This window comes from Talpa europaea, assembly GCF_964194135.1.
Source record: "Talpa europaea genome assembly, chromosome: 5".
Classification (NCBI taxonomy): Eukaryota; Metazoa; Chordata; class Mammalia; order Eulipotyphla; family Talpidae; genus Talpa; species Talpa europaea.
In genome coordinates, this window is record NC_140071.1 from 68,016,170 (window position 1) to 68,032,896 (window position 16,727).

General features: G+C 34.7%; 1 protein-coding gene across 2 annotated transcripts in view; it reads left to right on the forward strand.

Annotated features, from left to right (window-relative positions):
• Positions 1 to 707: 707 nt before the first annotated feature.
• FER (FER tyrosine kinase) overlaps positions 708 to 16,727 on the forward strand; it is a gene marked incomplete at both ends in the record, with an annotated part of 433,549 nt that continues 417,529 nt past the window's right edge. For both annotated transcript variants that reach the window (XM_084234011.1, XM_084234012.1), the window contains one exon: positions 708 to 914. In XM_084234011.1, coding sequence (XP_084090137.1) covers positions 708 to 914 — 207 coding nt within the window. The remainder of the gene's footprint in view (positions 915 to 16,727) is intronic.

The following is a 16,727-nucleotide window of genomic DNA, read 5'->3' on the forward strand; positions in this document are numbered from 1 at the left end:
TTTGGTGTGAATTTTCTGTCTAAAAGCTATTTAAATGTTAACTTGGATAGAATTGAATCGTAGATCAAATTGGAGAATATTGTTTTCTTAATAATATTTTGTCTTTTGGATGTATAATTTTAGTCTTTCCCTTTGTTTTAGGTCTTTAATTTCTTTAGACACTATTTTGTGGCTTTAAGAGTATAAGTTATATATTTGCTTTTTAAAATTTATATTTTATTCTTTATGAGGTTTAAATAGAATCATTTTTAAATTTCAGTTTTGAATTAATCATTGCTATTGTATGTTAATACAATTGATTTTTGTTTATTTGTCTTATACCCTATAATCTTACTCATTTTTTATGATACTTTTTTGTTGCTTTCCTTGGAATTTTCCATATACAATGTCATGTAATCTGCAAATGAAAATTGTGTTTTTTCTTCCTTTCTAATCTTTATGTCTTTTTTCATTTTACTGGCTAGAATTGCTAATAAAAGTTGAATAGATGTGATCCTGGTGGATATTGTGTTGGTCATGATATTTTGGGAATAATCATTCAGTTGTAGTGATATTTTTACCCTAAGAGAAATGGGCCATAACTTTGCTTTGAAGATTAATTTCCTTCTGATTTAAGGTTATTTTTTTCTTCTATTTACATATACAGATATGTGCTGATTAGAAGGCTCACTTGTTCAGTGTGGAGGATAAGACGGTGCCTTACCAAAATGGGGTTTGGGAGTGACTTGAAGAATTCACATGAAGCTGTATTAAAATTGCAAGACTGGGAATTACGGTTACTGGAATCAGTGAAGAAATTTATGGCCCTGAGAATAAAAAGTGATAAAGAATATGCATCTACTTTACAGAATCTTTGTAATCAAGTTGACAAGGAAAGTACTATCCAAGTGAATTATGTCAGCAATGTATCCAAGGTAAGAATAATAATTTCATCATTTATTATGTATAGTATCATAATTGGGCTTAAGGAAAATAGATCATACTGTTGAATTAGTATACCTAAGTCAACATTCTAAGGCAGTGATTACAAAATCCTGATGCTTATCAGAATCTCAAGGGGACAGTTTCAAAAATCATAAATTATGGGTTATACTTCCTGATATTTCAAGTCACAGGTATGAAATTTTTGAGCTTCAAAAAAAATTTTTTTTAGTAGAAACCATGATCTTTCAAATTAGGTTTGTGAATCATTGTTACAAATTTTATTACCTTCTTTGTGTTCCTTGATCTCTGCTGTTTTCTATTTAAGACACATACTTTTACTATAATGTGCCTTCTCTTGAATTCCTCTCTGAATGGTTAGTATAGTGATCAGATGGTTTATTTTACCATGTAGCTGTTCTTTGATGTCATTTCATAACTAAAACACTAGTATTTTGATGTTTACTCATTTAAAAAGTCATTGGATAAACTATGGATTTTAACTCCAAGATTATACAAACATCATATAAAATTTAAAAGTAAGGGGATAAATATAAAGGCCAAAAATTACACTGTTAATTGTTCTTTAAAGGTACCAAAGATGAAATATTACATACATAACAGTTCTTGAATTTTTGCTTTATTTCCACAATCTTACTTAAATATTGTAGTTCATAATATTTATTCAGAGTATAAAAAGTCCAGCCAGTTTTATGTTGGAAAGTTAAGAAAATATTTGTGTGTTTCTTTCACTTACTAGTGTTAGGATTTTAGTAGGTTGTTGAGAAAACTGTTTCCTATGGGAAATATTTGTGTGGTATGTTTGGTTAGGTAAGAATCTGGGATTTTGTTGAAAACTTCTTAATGTTAATCACTTTTATTTCTTTTCCTGGGTCAGTCAGGTTATCCCAAAAAGGAAATCTCTAGTCTCTAGTCTGAAGGTAGGGTTGCCAGATACAGCAAATAAAAATATAGGCCACCATTTAAGTATCCATGTAGGGCGTTCCTGGTGGCGAAGACAATTGAGAGCTGCACTGTGAAGCTATCCGCAGCCTGTGCAGCGCGGGTTCGATTGCAGCCAGCCTGCGAGAATCCCACATGGTGCGACAGACCTCTCCTGTCCCGCCCGCTGCTCCCCTCAGCAGTATATTTCGTCAGTTTGCCTGTTCTGTTCCACGCTATGTCTCTGGTGAATCCTCTCACCCTCCTGTGCATCTAGCCCAGTTGTTGTATAAATAAATCTTTTAAAAAAATGCATGTAGTATTTGAGACATAATACAGTAAAGATTGCTTATTGTTTATCTAAAACTCAAATTTAAATGCTTGTCATATTTTATTTGGTAACTCTTTTTAAGGGTGATTGTAGAATACAACTGAATATAAACAACAAAATCCAGGTGCCTGCCATCAGGCATGCATTCTGGACTGCAGGGATCCATCATCAGTTCTAATGGGAGAGGGCAGAAAAGCCTGACAATCATTTACCCTCCATATAGGGAAAGTAGGTTGAGTGCTAATCCTCTTCTTTCTGGTAAGTTGCTTGGTGGTCTCTGTGTCTAAGGATTCATTTCTCTCTTTTGTTTTCTTCTGCATTGACTGAAGAATATATGATATCTTTATGTAAAAAATGAACTTTGTTGTATATTTGCCTGCTTGTGGGCTGAACAATTAAAACTAAACTTCTCCCTGCTGTTTATATATAGACCCTGAATCAATCCTATTTCCACATTCTTTCCACTCCTTCATTTTGGTCTCTCCAGTTCCTGAGATGTATTGAATTTGTCTTACTTTGTAAATTTACCTTTTCTTCTTGACTTTCCTTTTACAGACCATTTAAGTTTCAACTTTTCAAGATATGTTAATCAGTTACCACTTACCTGCTTTTTACTTTCTTACATTTTGTTGGTTTTTTTTTATTTGTGGTTGTCCCTTTTTCTATTTTCTTTATTGATGTGCATTTATACTTAAATAATTCTATTGCATTTTAGTGAGTTTTTTTTTTTTTTTTTTTGGGGGAAGGAGTGGAGCCTTGTGGTTTTGTTTATTATATTTAACTAAAATTATGCTCTTGGAAAAGTAAGATAATAAAATGAAAGTGAAATAGATAAGAAGACTGAGGATTTATGACATCATATCAGTAAAGTAATCAGCAGTGTAGATTTGAAGTGCCAAATATTTTGGTGAGGGAAAGATAACAAATGTTTAGATAATTATGGAAATCAGAAAAGATTTTGGGGTGACAAAAGGGATTAGGGAAAGGTGATGCAGATTGGGAGTGGTTTAAATCTATAGCATTACCATCCATGGAAGAAATATCAAGAGATAACAATTGAACAGTGATTGGAAATCCAAGAAAAACAGGAGTAAATCAGTCATTCCTTTAAACACTGAGAAGCCATAATTTATTCTACCTAAAAGTAAATTCCAGTATAGCAATTTTTTCTTTATAGCATTGTGCTTTTGGTGACATATCTAAAAAAATTTGCCTTGTACAGAGTTGCAAATAATTTTTCTTGTGTTTGCATCTATAAGTTTTATAGTTTAAAGTTTTATATTTGGGTCTATCCAATATTTAGTTAATTTTGTATATGGGGCAAAGTATATAACAAAGTTCATTTTTTACATAAAGATATCTATATATTCTACCACTATTTGTTGAAAAGAGTAAAAGCTCTCTCAACCAAATTGCCTTTGCATTTTTGTTTGAAATTAATTGACCATGTGAATTTCATTCTGCATACATTCTTCTTCATGTATCCTTGGCTACCATAACACCAGTAACATATGATTTGATTATTACTGCTTGATAATCTCAAAATCAAAGCCAGGGAGTGTAATTTCACTTTGTTCTTTTATTGCAAAAATGTTTTGTTCTTTTAATTCCTATGTATTTTCTTTTGAATTTTAGAATAAAGTTGTCAATTTATATAAAAGAGGATTGTGAATTCTGATAGGAATGAATTCAATATATAGGTAAATTTTGGGAAAATATCTCGTTTTTTTAAGATTTATTTATTTGTACAAGCACTGGGTACAGACAGAAGCGTGGGAGGGTAAGAGAATTCACCAGAGCCAGAGCGGGGAATAGAACAGGCAGACTGATGAAATACACTGCTGAGGGGAGCAGCGGGCAGCAGGAGAGGTCTGCGCTCCATGTGGGACGCCTCGCCTCGCTGGTGGCCAGGGATCGAACCGCCGCTGTAGAGGCTGCGGGCAGCTTCATAGCCCAGTGCTCAAGCGCTGCGCCACCAGGGGAGGCCCAAGGAAAAATACGTCTTAACTGTATTGGTTATCGATTCATAAATGTTATAAATTTTGGGAAACTATCTTAGCAGTACTGGTCATCAATTCATGAATGGTATATAATTTAATTTTTCTGAGTTTTCATTGTGCAGATCTTTCAGATTAATGTATATTTCATCTTATTTATTTATTTTTAATTCTCAAAACATTTATTTATTTATTTATTTACTTATTTATGCAAGCACTGGGTACAGTCAGAAGCGCGGGAGGGTGAGAGAATTCATCAGAGCCAGAGCAGGGAGCAGAACAGGCAGACTGACGAAATACACTGCTAAGGGGAGCAGCGGGCGGCAGGAGAGGTCTGCGCGCCATGTGGGAACCTCACCGGCAGCGGGGGAACGAACCGGTGCTGCAGAGGCTTCAGGCAGCTTCGCAACCCAGTGCTCAACCGCTGCGCCACCGGGGAGGCCCTATTTCATCTTTTTTGATTCTCATAAATTGTATTTTTCTAAATTTCAGTTTCCCACTGTTTAAACGTTATCATGTGTATTAATCTTATCACCTAAACCTTCCAAGACTTTGTAGCTTTTATTAAACTTCTTACCTAGGTATTATGTCATCTATAAATACAAATAGAATTTTGCTTCTCCCTTTCTAATTTGGATACCTTTTGTTTATTTTTCTTGGTTTTTGCGCTGGTTAGAACCTCTAGTACAAAAAGGAACATAAATATTGACATATGTGTCTTCTTCCTGATCTTATGGAAAAAGCATGTAGTCTTTCACAATTAATTAGGATGTTAGCTGTGGGTTTTTTTGCTGATGTATTCTGTGAGCTTGTAGAAATTCCCTTCTATTCCCAGTTAGTTGAGCTTTTTTTTTTCATGAATTAATGTTGTATTTTGTTAAGTCCTATATCTTTTTTATGCTTAGATGATTTATTGAAATTTTTGATTATATTGATTTTTCTTTTCTGTTTGATAACTTGTTGGAATGTGTTAATTGATTTTAAAATGTTTTAAATGTTTAAAAAAATCTTACATTTCTGGATTAACCCCATTTGTTTTTTATGTATTATTTTTATATTATTGGAATAAGTTTGCTAATTTTTTTTTTTTTTTGAACGTTTGTATCACTGTTCCTGAGGGGTATTGATTTGCTGTTTCCTTTCCTTGTAATATTGTCTATCACAGTAATGCTGGACTATTGGCGATTATTTTCTGTTACTCAGTTTTCTGGAGAAGTTTGTGTGGAACTGGTGTTATTTGCTTAGCTATTTGGTGGAGTTCACCAATGAAGCTGTCTAGGCCTGGATGTTTCACTTGGTGAATGTTTTGAACCTTGAATTAAGGTAGATGGCTATTCTGTCGATCTCTATTTCTTGAGTAGGTTGTACCTTTCAAAGAATTTCATTTTTTTCTAAGTTGTCAAAGTTAAATGTGTTTACTATTTTACCTTATTGTCTTTTTAATAGCTGTAGAATTTGTAGTAGTTATTACCTCTCATTCTTGTTATGGACCATTTGTCTCCTCTTAGTCTGGTTAGTGGTTTCTCAATTTTACTGATATTGTCTGAGAATCATCTTTTGATTTCATTGATTGTCTCTTCTGTTTTTTTATTGCCCTGACTTTTGCTCTGATATCTATTCATTTTCCCACCATATAATTTGAGTTTCAGTTGCTCTCCTTCCCTCCCCCATCCTGACTTACTAAATATGGAAGCTGAGATTATTGATTTAAGACCTTTTTTCTTTTGTAATACAAGCTTATAGTGCTATTAATTTTCTCTGAGTAATATTTTAACTGTTCCCCATAGATTTTCATATGCCTATTTCATTTTCTTTCAGTCCAAAATGCATTTAGCCTTCCTTTTTATTTCTTCTTTGACCAATATCTTTTTTTAACATCTGTTATTTAATTTCTAAATATTTGGGCTTTTTTCCAAGATTTTTTTTTAGTGATTTCAAATTTAGTTCCACTGTTCTGCATGAACCTATTTATATGACTTGAATCTTTTTTAAATTTATGTATACTTGTTTCAGAATATGTTCTGTATTGTGCACTTGATATTCTGCTTATGTTGGAGTGTTCTATAATGACAGTTTGGTCAAAATTGTTGATAATGGTGTGCAGGTATTTATTTCTTTAGTCATTTTTGTCTATTTGTTCTATCAATGTTTGAGAGACTGGAATTGAAATTTCTGACTATGATTGTAAATTTGTTTGTTTCTCCTTGAAGTCTACTTAACTTTTACTTCCAGTATTTTGAATATCTGTTACTAGGTGCATAAATGTTTAGAATTGTTACTTTAAATTTTTTTTTATAAGCACATAAATTTGCTTATTAGGTGACTGATGTTTAGGATTTTTCAGTTCCTCTTACGAATTTATTCCTTTATCATAATTAAATTACCTTCATCAGAAATAGTCTTTGCTATGAAATGTACTCTATCTGATAATAATATAAACCCTCTTGGTTAATATTAGCATGGCATGTATGTCTTTTTCACCCTATCTGGTTATTATATTTAAAGTAGGTTTCTTATAGGCAGCATATAGTTGGGTTTTGCTTTCGTTCCTGATTTGATAATCTCTGCAGTTTAATTTATTTTCATTTAATGGGATCATTGAGATGATTAGGTTTAAATTGGTAATCTTGCTATTTTTTTCCTCCGTGCTGTCTGCTCTCACTTTGTTCTTATTTCCCTTTTCCCACCTCTTTTGGACTAATTGGATTTTTATCATTATATTTTTCTTCCTTCGTTGGATTGTTTTCTATAATAGTTATTGTGTTATTTTAGTGGTTGCTCTAGGATTTGTAGTATATTTCTTAAATTTACTAAACATATGCATTTTAGTGATATGTAGGGCCTCATCTATAATAAAATTTCTGTAATAGTATACTTCCATTTCTCCCTGTGTCTTTTGTGCTATTATTATCAGACCTTTTAATTTTACGTTATAAATTCCACTGCTACAAAGAGTTGTTTATCTTTTGATTATGTTGGTTATTTTATTTTTTTTGGAACATAACCCATTGAGTTGCACTTAATAGTATTCCTCATTTCTTTGAAGAGTACATTTCTTTGAAGAGGAGATCCAAGATTCCAACTGGTGTTTTCCTTTTGCTTGAAGGACTTCCTTTAACATTTCTTATAAAGGAAGTCTGCTGGTAGTTAATTTTCTTTAAAGTTTTTTGTAAAAGTGGACGTATGTTTATGTTTTTTTTGAAAAATATTTTTGTTGTATATAGAATTCCAGTTTAGCACTTTTTGCATTCACTACTTTAAAGATGTCCCTGTATTCTTGTGTTGCATTGTTTTGTTTTTTTAAAGATTTATTTATTTATGCATACAAGAACTGAGGTACAGGCCAGAGGTGTGGGGGGGTGAGAGGATTCACCAGAGACAGAGTAGGGAACAGAACAGGCAGATTGACTGAAGTACACTGCTGAGGGGAGCAGCTGATGAGACAGGAGAGGTCTGCTGCTGTGCCATGTGGCCTGGGATTGAACTCATGCTGCAGAGGCTGTGGATAGCTTCATAGGTTGCAGCTTAAGCCCTTGCGCCACCAGGATGCCCTGTTTTTGATGAAAAAATTGTATCTAATGTTTTCCCCCCTATACTTAGGATTTTTCCTTTATCACTTATTTAAAGCAATTTTTTATGTGCCTTTGTGTAGTTTTCTTCATATTTCTTGTGCTATTAATTTGTTGACCTTTTTAGTACTATTGGCTTACAGTTTTTATAAACTTTGGAAAAATATAGCCATTTTTTTCAAACAATTTTTTTTTTATTTTTCCCTTTTTTTCTTTCCTTTGGGAACTTCTATACATATTTGGCCACCTGGAGGTTTTTCCAGGTTACTTATGTTCTACTTACGTATTTTTCTGTTTTTTGTCTGTGTTTCATTGTGGTTACTTTCTATTGCAATGTCTTCCATTTCTCTAATCATATTTTTACATAATGTCTGATCTATCACTGATTCCATACAATGTATTATCCATCTCAAACATTTCTGCTTCCAGTACCCTTTATATGCATATTACAGATTAATTCTGATCTTTATGGCCCTTTCTTTCCAGCAATACCACATCCTCCACTCTCCTCCTTGTCTGGCATTGTCATTTCCTGTGTCACCATTATTTAAATTTATATGTGCCTCTCTACTATTTATCTTTTCATCTCTGCCAAAACCCAATTCTTTTTTCCCCTTACCCGCATTTCAAGGGACGGAGGAGCTGGAGGAAACAGAAATTGAGTTGTTGAGCCATATCCTTATTGAAAATGAGCAAAGCATAAATATAAATAATCTCTAATGGTTCAGTTTGAACCTTTTTAATCTTTCATGTCTATACTTAATATGCTGCATCTTTTCCTTAGTTTCTTGAACATATGGAATACGGTCATAGCCACTTTTTATTTGTCCGCTGTGTTACATTTCTGTCTCATGTGTTACTTTGAGTTGGTTCTGACTGACTGACTTTTCTCACTATTTTGGGTTGTATTTTCCTGCATCTGGTAATCTTTTATTTGATGCCAGGCATTGTGAATTTTACCTTTTTAGGTACTGATTATTTTTTATTTCTTTAAATATATTTGACTTTGTTTTGGTTACATTATGTAGAGACAGTTTCCTTTTTTTAGTTTTTTCTTTTATGTCTGTTATGTGGAATCAGAGTTATGTGAAGTCTAGGGTGATCTTATCAAGATCTTTCTCAGTACTCAAAGGCATGAGCCCCATGTTATGAGATTTTATACTCTGACTGCTGGGACTTGGTATGATTCCAAGGACCCATGTGAGCTCCAGACCATGTTCTATATATCCCTGTGTTAGGTTATTTTCTTGGCATATGGTAGTTTCTCATACTTTTTAACAGATTAGCACTTAGCTGAATAATCAAAGGCAAGTCTTTGCAGATCTCCTGAGTTTTCTTTTTACTCAGCTCTCTCCTCTTCACTACCTTGTCTTTGTCTCTTCTCCAGTACATTGACTACGTTACTATGTTAGCGTCTTTGTGCCCTGACCTTAGTCTCTTAACTCACAGGGATTGCTGGACTCTGCTTGACTCTTCTTCCTTGGGCTGTGACTTGGACATTTTCTCCAGTTTATAAGGTTTACCTTCAGGCTCAGTTCATTTATTTGTTTTCTCTCAGGGTACACTGTCCTTCAAGGCCTGGTATCCAATGACTTGAATGCTTGTGCTTTATGTATTTTTATATAAAAAATACATTTTTAGTTGTTTTAGGCAGGTAAATAAAGCAGTCTTTGTTTCTCTAGACTGGAAGCAGAAGCCTTATACCTAATGATTTTTATATCTTTATTAAAAAAGTTAAAGCATACAGCAAAATTTCAATAAAACAAAGATTCCTCTATGCCCTTCTGTCCATTAATTAACTTTTTGTCATATTTTCTCTATGACTACCTTTTTCTTTCAACATATTATATCTTATATATTTTTTTCTGAATGATTTTCAGGGTAGTGGAAGATATCATGTTCCCTTATTCTTAAATAATTAAGCCTGTATTTTCTAAAATTTATGTGTAATATAATGACCAAATTTGGGAAATTTAGTAATTTTACCATGTTATTATCAAAAATGGATATCCTGTTCTGTCAACTACCACATAATGTCATTTTTTGGGATTTATTTTTTCATCCAGGTTGAAGATCTAATCCAGAATCACTCATTGCATTTAGTTGTTATGTCTCTTTAGTTTCTCTTTAGTTTCCTTAATCTGGAACATGACTTTAAGAAATCATACTCTGATTTGATATTTTTTTATTTTTTACCAAAAAATTTTTTTTTTAAGATTTATTTATTTATTTATGCAAGCACTGGGTACAGTCAGAAGCATGGGAGGGTGAGAAAATTCACTAGAGCCAGAGCGGGGAACAGAACAGGCAGACTGACAAAATACACTGCTGAGGGAGCAGCGGGCGCAACAGGAGAGGTCTGTGCAACATGTGGGACCCTTGCCAGCGGCCAGGGATCGAACCGGCACTGTAGAGGCTGGGGACAGTTTCGCAGCCCAGCGCTCAACCGCTACGCCACTGGGGAGGCTCACCAAAAGTTTTTTTTTGAAGTGTGTACATTTTGTTTTTAATCCTCAGGTCCTGGTTTTTGTGCGATTTTAATTTTCATATTTGTTATTTGGATTGCTCTAGGCAGAAATATTGGGGGATGGAGACCTGGGCAGCCATGTTTGCTTTCAGTCATCTGGAGTATTATACCATTGTTCTTTGAGCACTCTTACTTAATGGCATACTAAGATGTTTAGGATGATCTGGCATATTCCTTTTTCCATTCCTGGAATAAACTCTTTCCCCTGGGAGTTCTGGTTCCTTTCAATAGAGAAATTGTTTAGATATTCATCCAAGTTACTATGTATGACATTTTAAGACTCCTGGTATTTTGCAATCACAAATAATGCTGCTTTGAATCACTTTGCTATAGACGTGCTTTGTATTTTTTTTTTTTTTAAAGATTTATTTATATAAGAACTGGGTTACAGGTCAAATGTGCGGGAGGGTGAGGGAATTCACCAGAGACAGAGCTGGGAACAGAACAGGCAAACGGATGGAAGACATTGCAGAGGGGAGCAACAGGCGAGGCAGGAGAGGTCTGCCATGTGGGAATCTCCCCTGTCAACCGGGAATTGAACCTGCGCCGCAGAGGCTGCAGACAGCTCCACAGCGCTGTGCTCAACTTACTGTGCCACCGGAGAGGCCTGAGGTGTGTCAGAGTAAATTCCTGAAAATGATATTTCTAGTTCAATGTGTAAATGTATATAGGGTTTTGTTAGATACTGTCAATATAAAAATACATTTTTTAAAATAGAGCTTGTACGGTTTTTCATATCCACCAGGAATATATGAAAGTTCCAACTTCTCTTAAATCTGCACAACAGTGTGTGTTGTCAAAATTTTGAATCTTTTTTTTTTTTTAAGATTTATTCATTCATTCATTTATTTATTTATACAAGCACTGGGTACAGTCAGAAGTGCGGGAGGGTGAGAGAATTCACCAGAGCCAGAGTGTGGAGCAGAGCAGGCAGAAGGACCGAAGTACACTGCTGAGGGGAGCAGCGGGCGGCAGGAGAGGTCTGTGCGCCATGTGGGACCCTCCTCTGGTGGCTGGGGAGCAGCCGGGGATCGAACCGGTGCTGCAAAGGCTGCGGGCAGCTTCGCAACCCAGTGCTCAACCGCTGCGCCACGGGGAAGGCCAAAAATTTTGAATTTTTATTCCTTTGGTAGGTAAGAAATGATATCCAGTGTGGCTTTACTTTACTTTCTCTAATATGGGTGAAATTGATCATCTTTTCATGTTTAGTAGCTATTTTATTTTGAGGAATCATTTTATTCTGTGCCAATGGTGAATTTTACTTTGTATTTTTTTTTAAGATTTATTTATTTATGCATGCAAGAACTGGGGTCCAGGCAAGAGGTGTGGTAGGTGAGGGGATTCACCAGAGAAAGAGTGGGGGGCAGAACAGGCAGATTGACTGCAGATTGAAATACATTGCTGAGGGGAGCAGCGGGCGAGACAGGAGAGGTTTGCTGTGCCATGTGGGTCACCTCCCTGGCCAGGGATTGAACTTGTGCTGCAGTGACTGCAGATAGCTTCATAGTTGCTGCGTCTTAACTCCTGTGCCGCCAGGGAGACCCCTATTTTATGTTTTCTTATTCATCTAAAATTGTAACTCAGAAAAAATGAAATGGTGCCAGGTTGGAAAGGAGAAAGTAAATATGTCTGTTTGAAGATACATTACACAATAGAAAACCCTAAAGACTTAACAAAAAACTGTTAGAACTAATACGTGTATTCAGTAGAGTTGTAGTATATAAAATCAATAAATAAAAAGTAAGTGTATGGAAACACTATCAGAAACCTGGAAAAGAAATTAAAAAAGAGTAATGAGATCTCTCCCAAAAAACAAGAGTCCAGGACCAATTGGCTTCACAAGTGAATTCTACCAAACCTTCAAAGATGAATTAATGCTCATCTTGCTTAAGCTCTTGCAAATAATTGAAAAAGAAGGAATACTTCTTAGGAGACCACCATACCAAAACCAAAGAAAGACAGCACAAAGAAAGAAAATTGTAGACCACTCTTAGTAATGAATACAGATTCAAAAATCCTGAATAAAATCCTAGCAAAATGAATCCAACAGTGCGTAAGAGGATCAGACACCATGACCAAGAGGGACACAAAGATGTTTCAACATCCAAAAAATCAATCAGTGTAATGCAGCACATCAACAAAAGGAAAGATTAAATTATATGGTCAAATCAATAGATGTTGAGAAAGCATTTGATAAGCTCCAATGTCTTTTTATGAAAACTCTCAAAAAAACTGGGATAAACGGAACATACCATAATGTTATAAAGGCAGTTTACAACAAAGCCATACCTAATATCATTCTCAGTGGTGGAAAACTGAAAACTTTCCTAGTAAGATCTGGTAAAGGACAAGGATGTCCACTCCCAACACTGATGTTCACACAGTATTGGAAGTTCTAGCTAAATCAATTAGAAAAGAGATATAAAAGGAATAAAAATTGGGAGTAAAGTAAAGCTGTAATTATTAATTATTATTATTAATTCAGGTCCTCTACCAGTTTTTACTTTTTTTATTCAAAATAAATTTTTAGTTAATTCTGTACTCTTAGCTTTTGTTTGCATATGTAAATACAACTGATTTCCTTTAACTGATTCTGTACCCTAACAGTTTACTCTTCTGATTTATGGTTTCTAATAGTATTTTTAGTGGCGTCTGTAGAATTTTCAATTTATGTTATCTTGATGTATGCAAAAGTGACAGTATTATTTCTCCTATTTTGACTTCAGTATATATTTCTGTTGACTAATTGCCCTAACTAGCACATCCAATACTAAATTGAACATATATATACTAATAGTGTGAAAGTGGACATGCTTCTTTTTAACTGATGTTAGAGAAAAAGCTTTCATTTTTTTCACAATGAGTATGATGTTAGCTGTTGGTTTGTCAGATATTATTTTATTATGTAGGGTAATTTCATTCTTTCCCCATTATTTGAGAACTTTTATTGTAAATGGATGTTGAATATTGCCAAATGCTTTTTCTGCATTTATTTATATGATCATATGATTTTTATCAATTACATTGATTGATTTGCGGATGTTGAGACATTCTTACATTGCTGGAATAAATCCTACTTGCTTATGATATGTGATCCTTTTAATGTATTCTTTAATGTGCTTTGCTAAGAATTTATTGAGGATTTGTGCACATATAGTTATAAGTCATATTGATTGGTAAATTGTTTTGCTTTTGATATCGGAGTAATATTTGCTTTATAAAGTGCATTTTGAAGCATTCTGTCTTCCTCAATTTTTTGAAAGAGTTTTTTGCTGGTCCACATTACTCCTGTAGAGAGCTGCAGGCAGTGATGACCAGGCTCTGCTGCACCATCTCTGCCACCTCTGCTGATCATGCATTGCCTCTGCCACTATGCTGAGTCTGGTACCTCTGTGCTATGTCTGCCATGTCTGAGCCCTATCTATACCCTGTTTGTGCTACCTCTGTGGTCTAGATGCTGTTGTTGTGGGGCATCTGCCACTATGTCAATGCAGTGATTCTCCACCCACCCCCAACATTATCAACAATTTTATCAGTAAATTTCACATTTTAGATAAAATGAACAATTCTTTGAAAGATACAAATTATTGGGCCTTCCTGTTGGCACAAGGGGTTAAGACGCAACCTTAACCCCTTGCAGATAGCATGAAGCTATCTGCAGCCACTGCAGCATGAGTTTGATCCCCAGCCAGGGAGATACCCACATGGTGCAGCAGACCTCTCCTGTCTCGCCTGCTGCTCCCCTCAGCAGTGTATGTAATCAGTCTGCCTGTTCTGCTCCCTACTCTGTCTCTGGTGAATCCTCTTATCTCCCACACCTCTGGCCTGTACCTCAGTTCTTGTATGCATAAATAAATCTTAAAAAAATTAAAAAAAAGAAAGATACAAATTATCAAACTCACTTAAATAACTTGAATATTTGTATGTTTATTAATATAATTGAAATTGTAGTTGAAACATTCCACTATGCAAACTCCGGGTCCCATATGGCTCCACTGGCAAATTCTGTCTTACATTTAAGGAAGAAATGTAGCTATCTCTACACAAACCATTTCAGAAAGAGAAGGGAAGGAAACACATCCCAACTCAGTCAGTGAGGCTAACCCTTTTATTAAAACCTGATAAATATGTAACAATGACAAAAAAATTATCTATAGACCAATGCACCTGGTGAACATACCTATAGAAATTCTTAAATTTTAGCAAATCAAAGCCAAATAGTGTAACCAATCATGACTAAGTGGGACTCATAATTTGTACTGCAAGGTTGATTGAACATTTAAAAAAATCTATCTGTGTACTTCTTTATATCAACAGAATAAAAAAGGAGATACACATGATCATCTCAATAGCTGTGGAAAAAATATTTGACAAATTTCAACATCTGTTTAAAAACTCTACAAATTAGTAGTAGGAGGATAGTTCTTCAACCTGATGAAGCCTAGGTGTGAAAAACCTACAGATACAATAATAATTATAATTACTTAACAAATAATAAATATTTAAATAAATGGAGAAATATACTGTTTTCATGAATTGGCAGATACTATCAAGACTTCAGTTCTTCTCAGATTATTCAATAGCTCTAATGCAATACCAGTTACAAATGTCAGCTAGGTTTGTTGTAGAAATCAACAGACTAATTCTAAATTTATATGGATATGTTAAGGATCTAGACTCATGTAAGAATGGTTTTGAAAAAGAGCAAGTTGGAGGACTTAGACTATCTGCTACCATATTAATAATAATGCAGTGATTCTTTAGGCAGATTATAATATCAGTTCTGCTATTAATTCTTGGCTTAAAACTAGAAATTTGTTCCAATGCAATTGACACATTAGGGAATAATTTGATCATGATGTGATCTTGTGTTTGCTTATGCATGAACCCATAAGCAACACTAGGTGAATGCAGAAAACTACCTAGCTGAATGGGTTACTTGGAATATTTAGGTTTCATCATTTACTGCATACCTCTGTCTACCCCATCTATTTGTGATATTGTAAATTTCTTTCCAAGTTCAGATAACTCTATAACTTTATAACTCACAAGTTTCTGATACTTATTTTGACAAGCCAACTTAAAGTGCTTTTATTTATTGCAACTATTTATTAAATATTTTTTGTTAAATATTTATTTATTTATGCATGCAAGAGCTGGGGTACAGGCCAGAGATGTATGGGGTCAGAGGATTCGCCAGAGACAGAGCGGGGAGCAGAACAGGCAGATTGAGTGAAATACACTGCTGAGGGGAGCAGCAGGCGAGTCAGGAGAGGTCTCCTGCGCCATGTGGGTTGCTCCTTGGCCAGCTGGGTATTGAACTGGTGCTGCAGAGCTGCGGATTGCTTCATAGTGCGGTGCTTAACCCCTTACGTCACCAGGGAGACCCCCCCTTTTTAAAAAAGATTTATTTATTTATGCATACAAGAGCTGGGTATAGGCCAGAGGTGTGGGGAGTGGGGTGAGAGAATTCACCAGAGACAGAGTGGGGAACAGAACAGGCAGAATGACCGAAGTACACTGCTTGGGGAGCAGCGGGTGAGTCAGGAGAGGTCTGCTGTGCCATGTGGGTTGCTCCCTGGCCGGCTGGGGATCAAACTTGTGCTGCAGAGGCTGCAAATTGCTTCATAGTGCGGTGCTTAACCCCTTGCGCCACCAGGGAAGCCCTATTGCAGCATTTCTTAAGCATTTAATGCATATAAGATGGAGAAAATTTTTTATGTTACTGTCTTTTTTATTATGTCTTTGAGAAAATTTTTGAGTGTTGTGCCTCTAAACATTTTTTTAATAAATTCTGATTTTTATTTTGTGATTTTGCTAGTGATTATTAATAACTAGTGATTATTAATAACTTAATTATTTCATTATGCAAGAGCTTATATTTAGAATTACTTGGGGGATTTTAAAATACTATACCTGGACTTTATCCAAAAATTGTAAAATCAGAATGTCTGATTGTGGAGTTCAAGAATTGGTATTTTAAAAAAAGGATCTCAGAGTTTTAAACCTTGGGAGCCAGAAGAAATCTTTGGAAAAAAAATGAAAAAAGCAAGCTCTTCTGAAAGAGAAATTCCTATGGTTTATTTTCAATTGCAATTTGATGTTTGATATATCTCATAAGAACTGAGCAATTTGAAAAATGTTTTTCTAATGTAATAGGCAAACTGAATGAAATTCTTTTTCAAAGAATGCTTTACTTTGAGTTTTTGTGTGGTACATAAACTATGAGTTCTTCATGGAATTTTTGTGTTGTATTTTAAAAATTCTTAAGCAAGAAGGAAGAAAGTAAGTAGCTGGAGGATACACTTAACAGAGAAAACCTATTTATGAAAACTATTATTTAGGCATTTTTCAAATTGCGTCATCTTGTTTTTTGTTTTCAATGCTTTAGTGTAATTATAGTTCTGGTAGTAGTTTGTTCTTTAACTCAGTGACCCAAA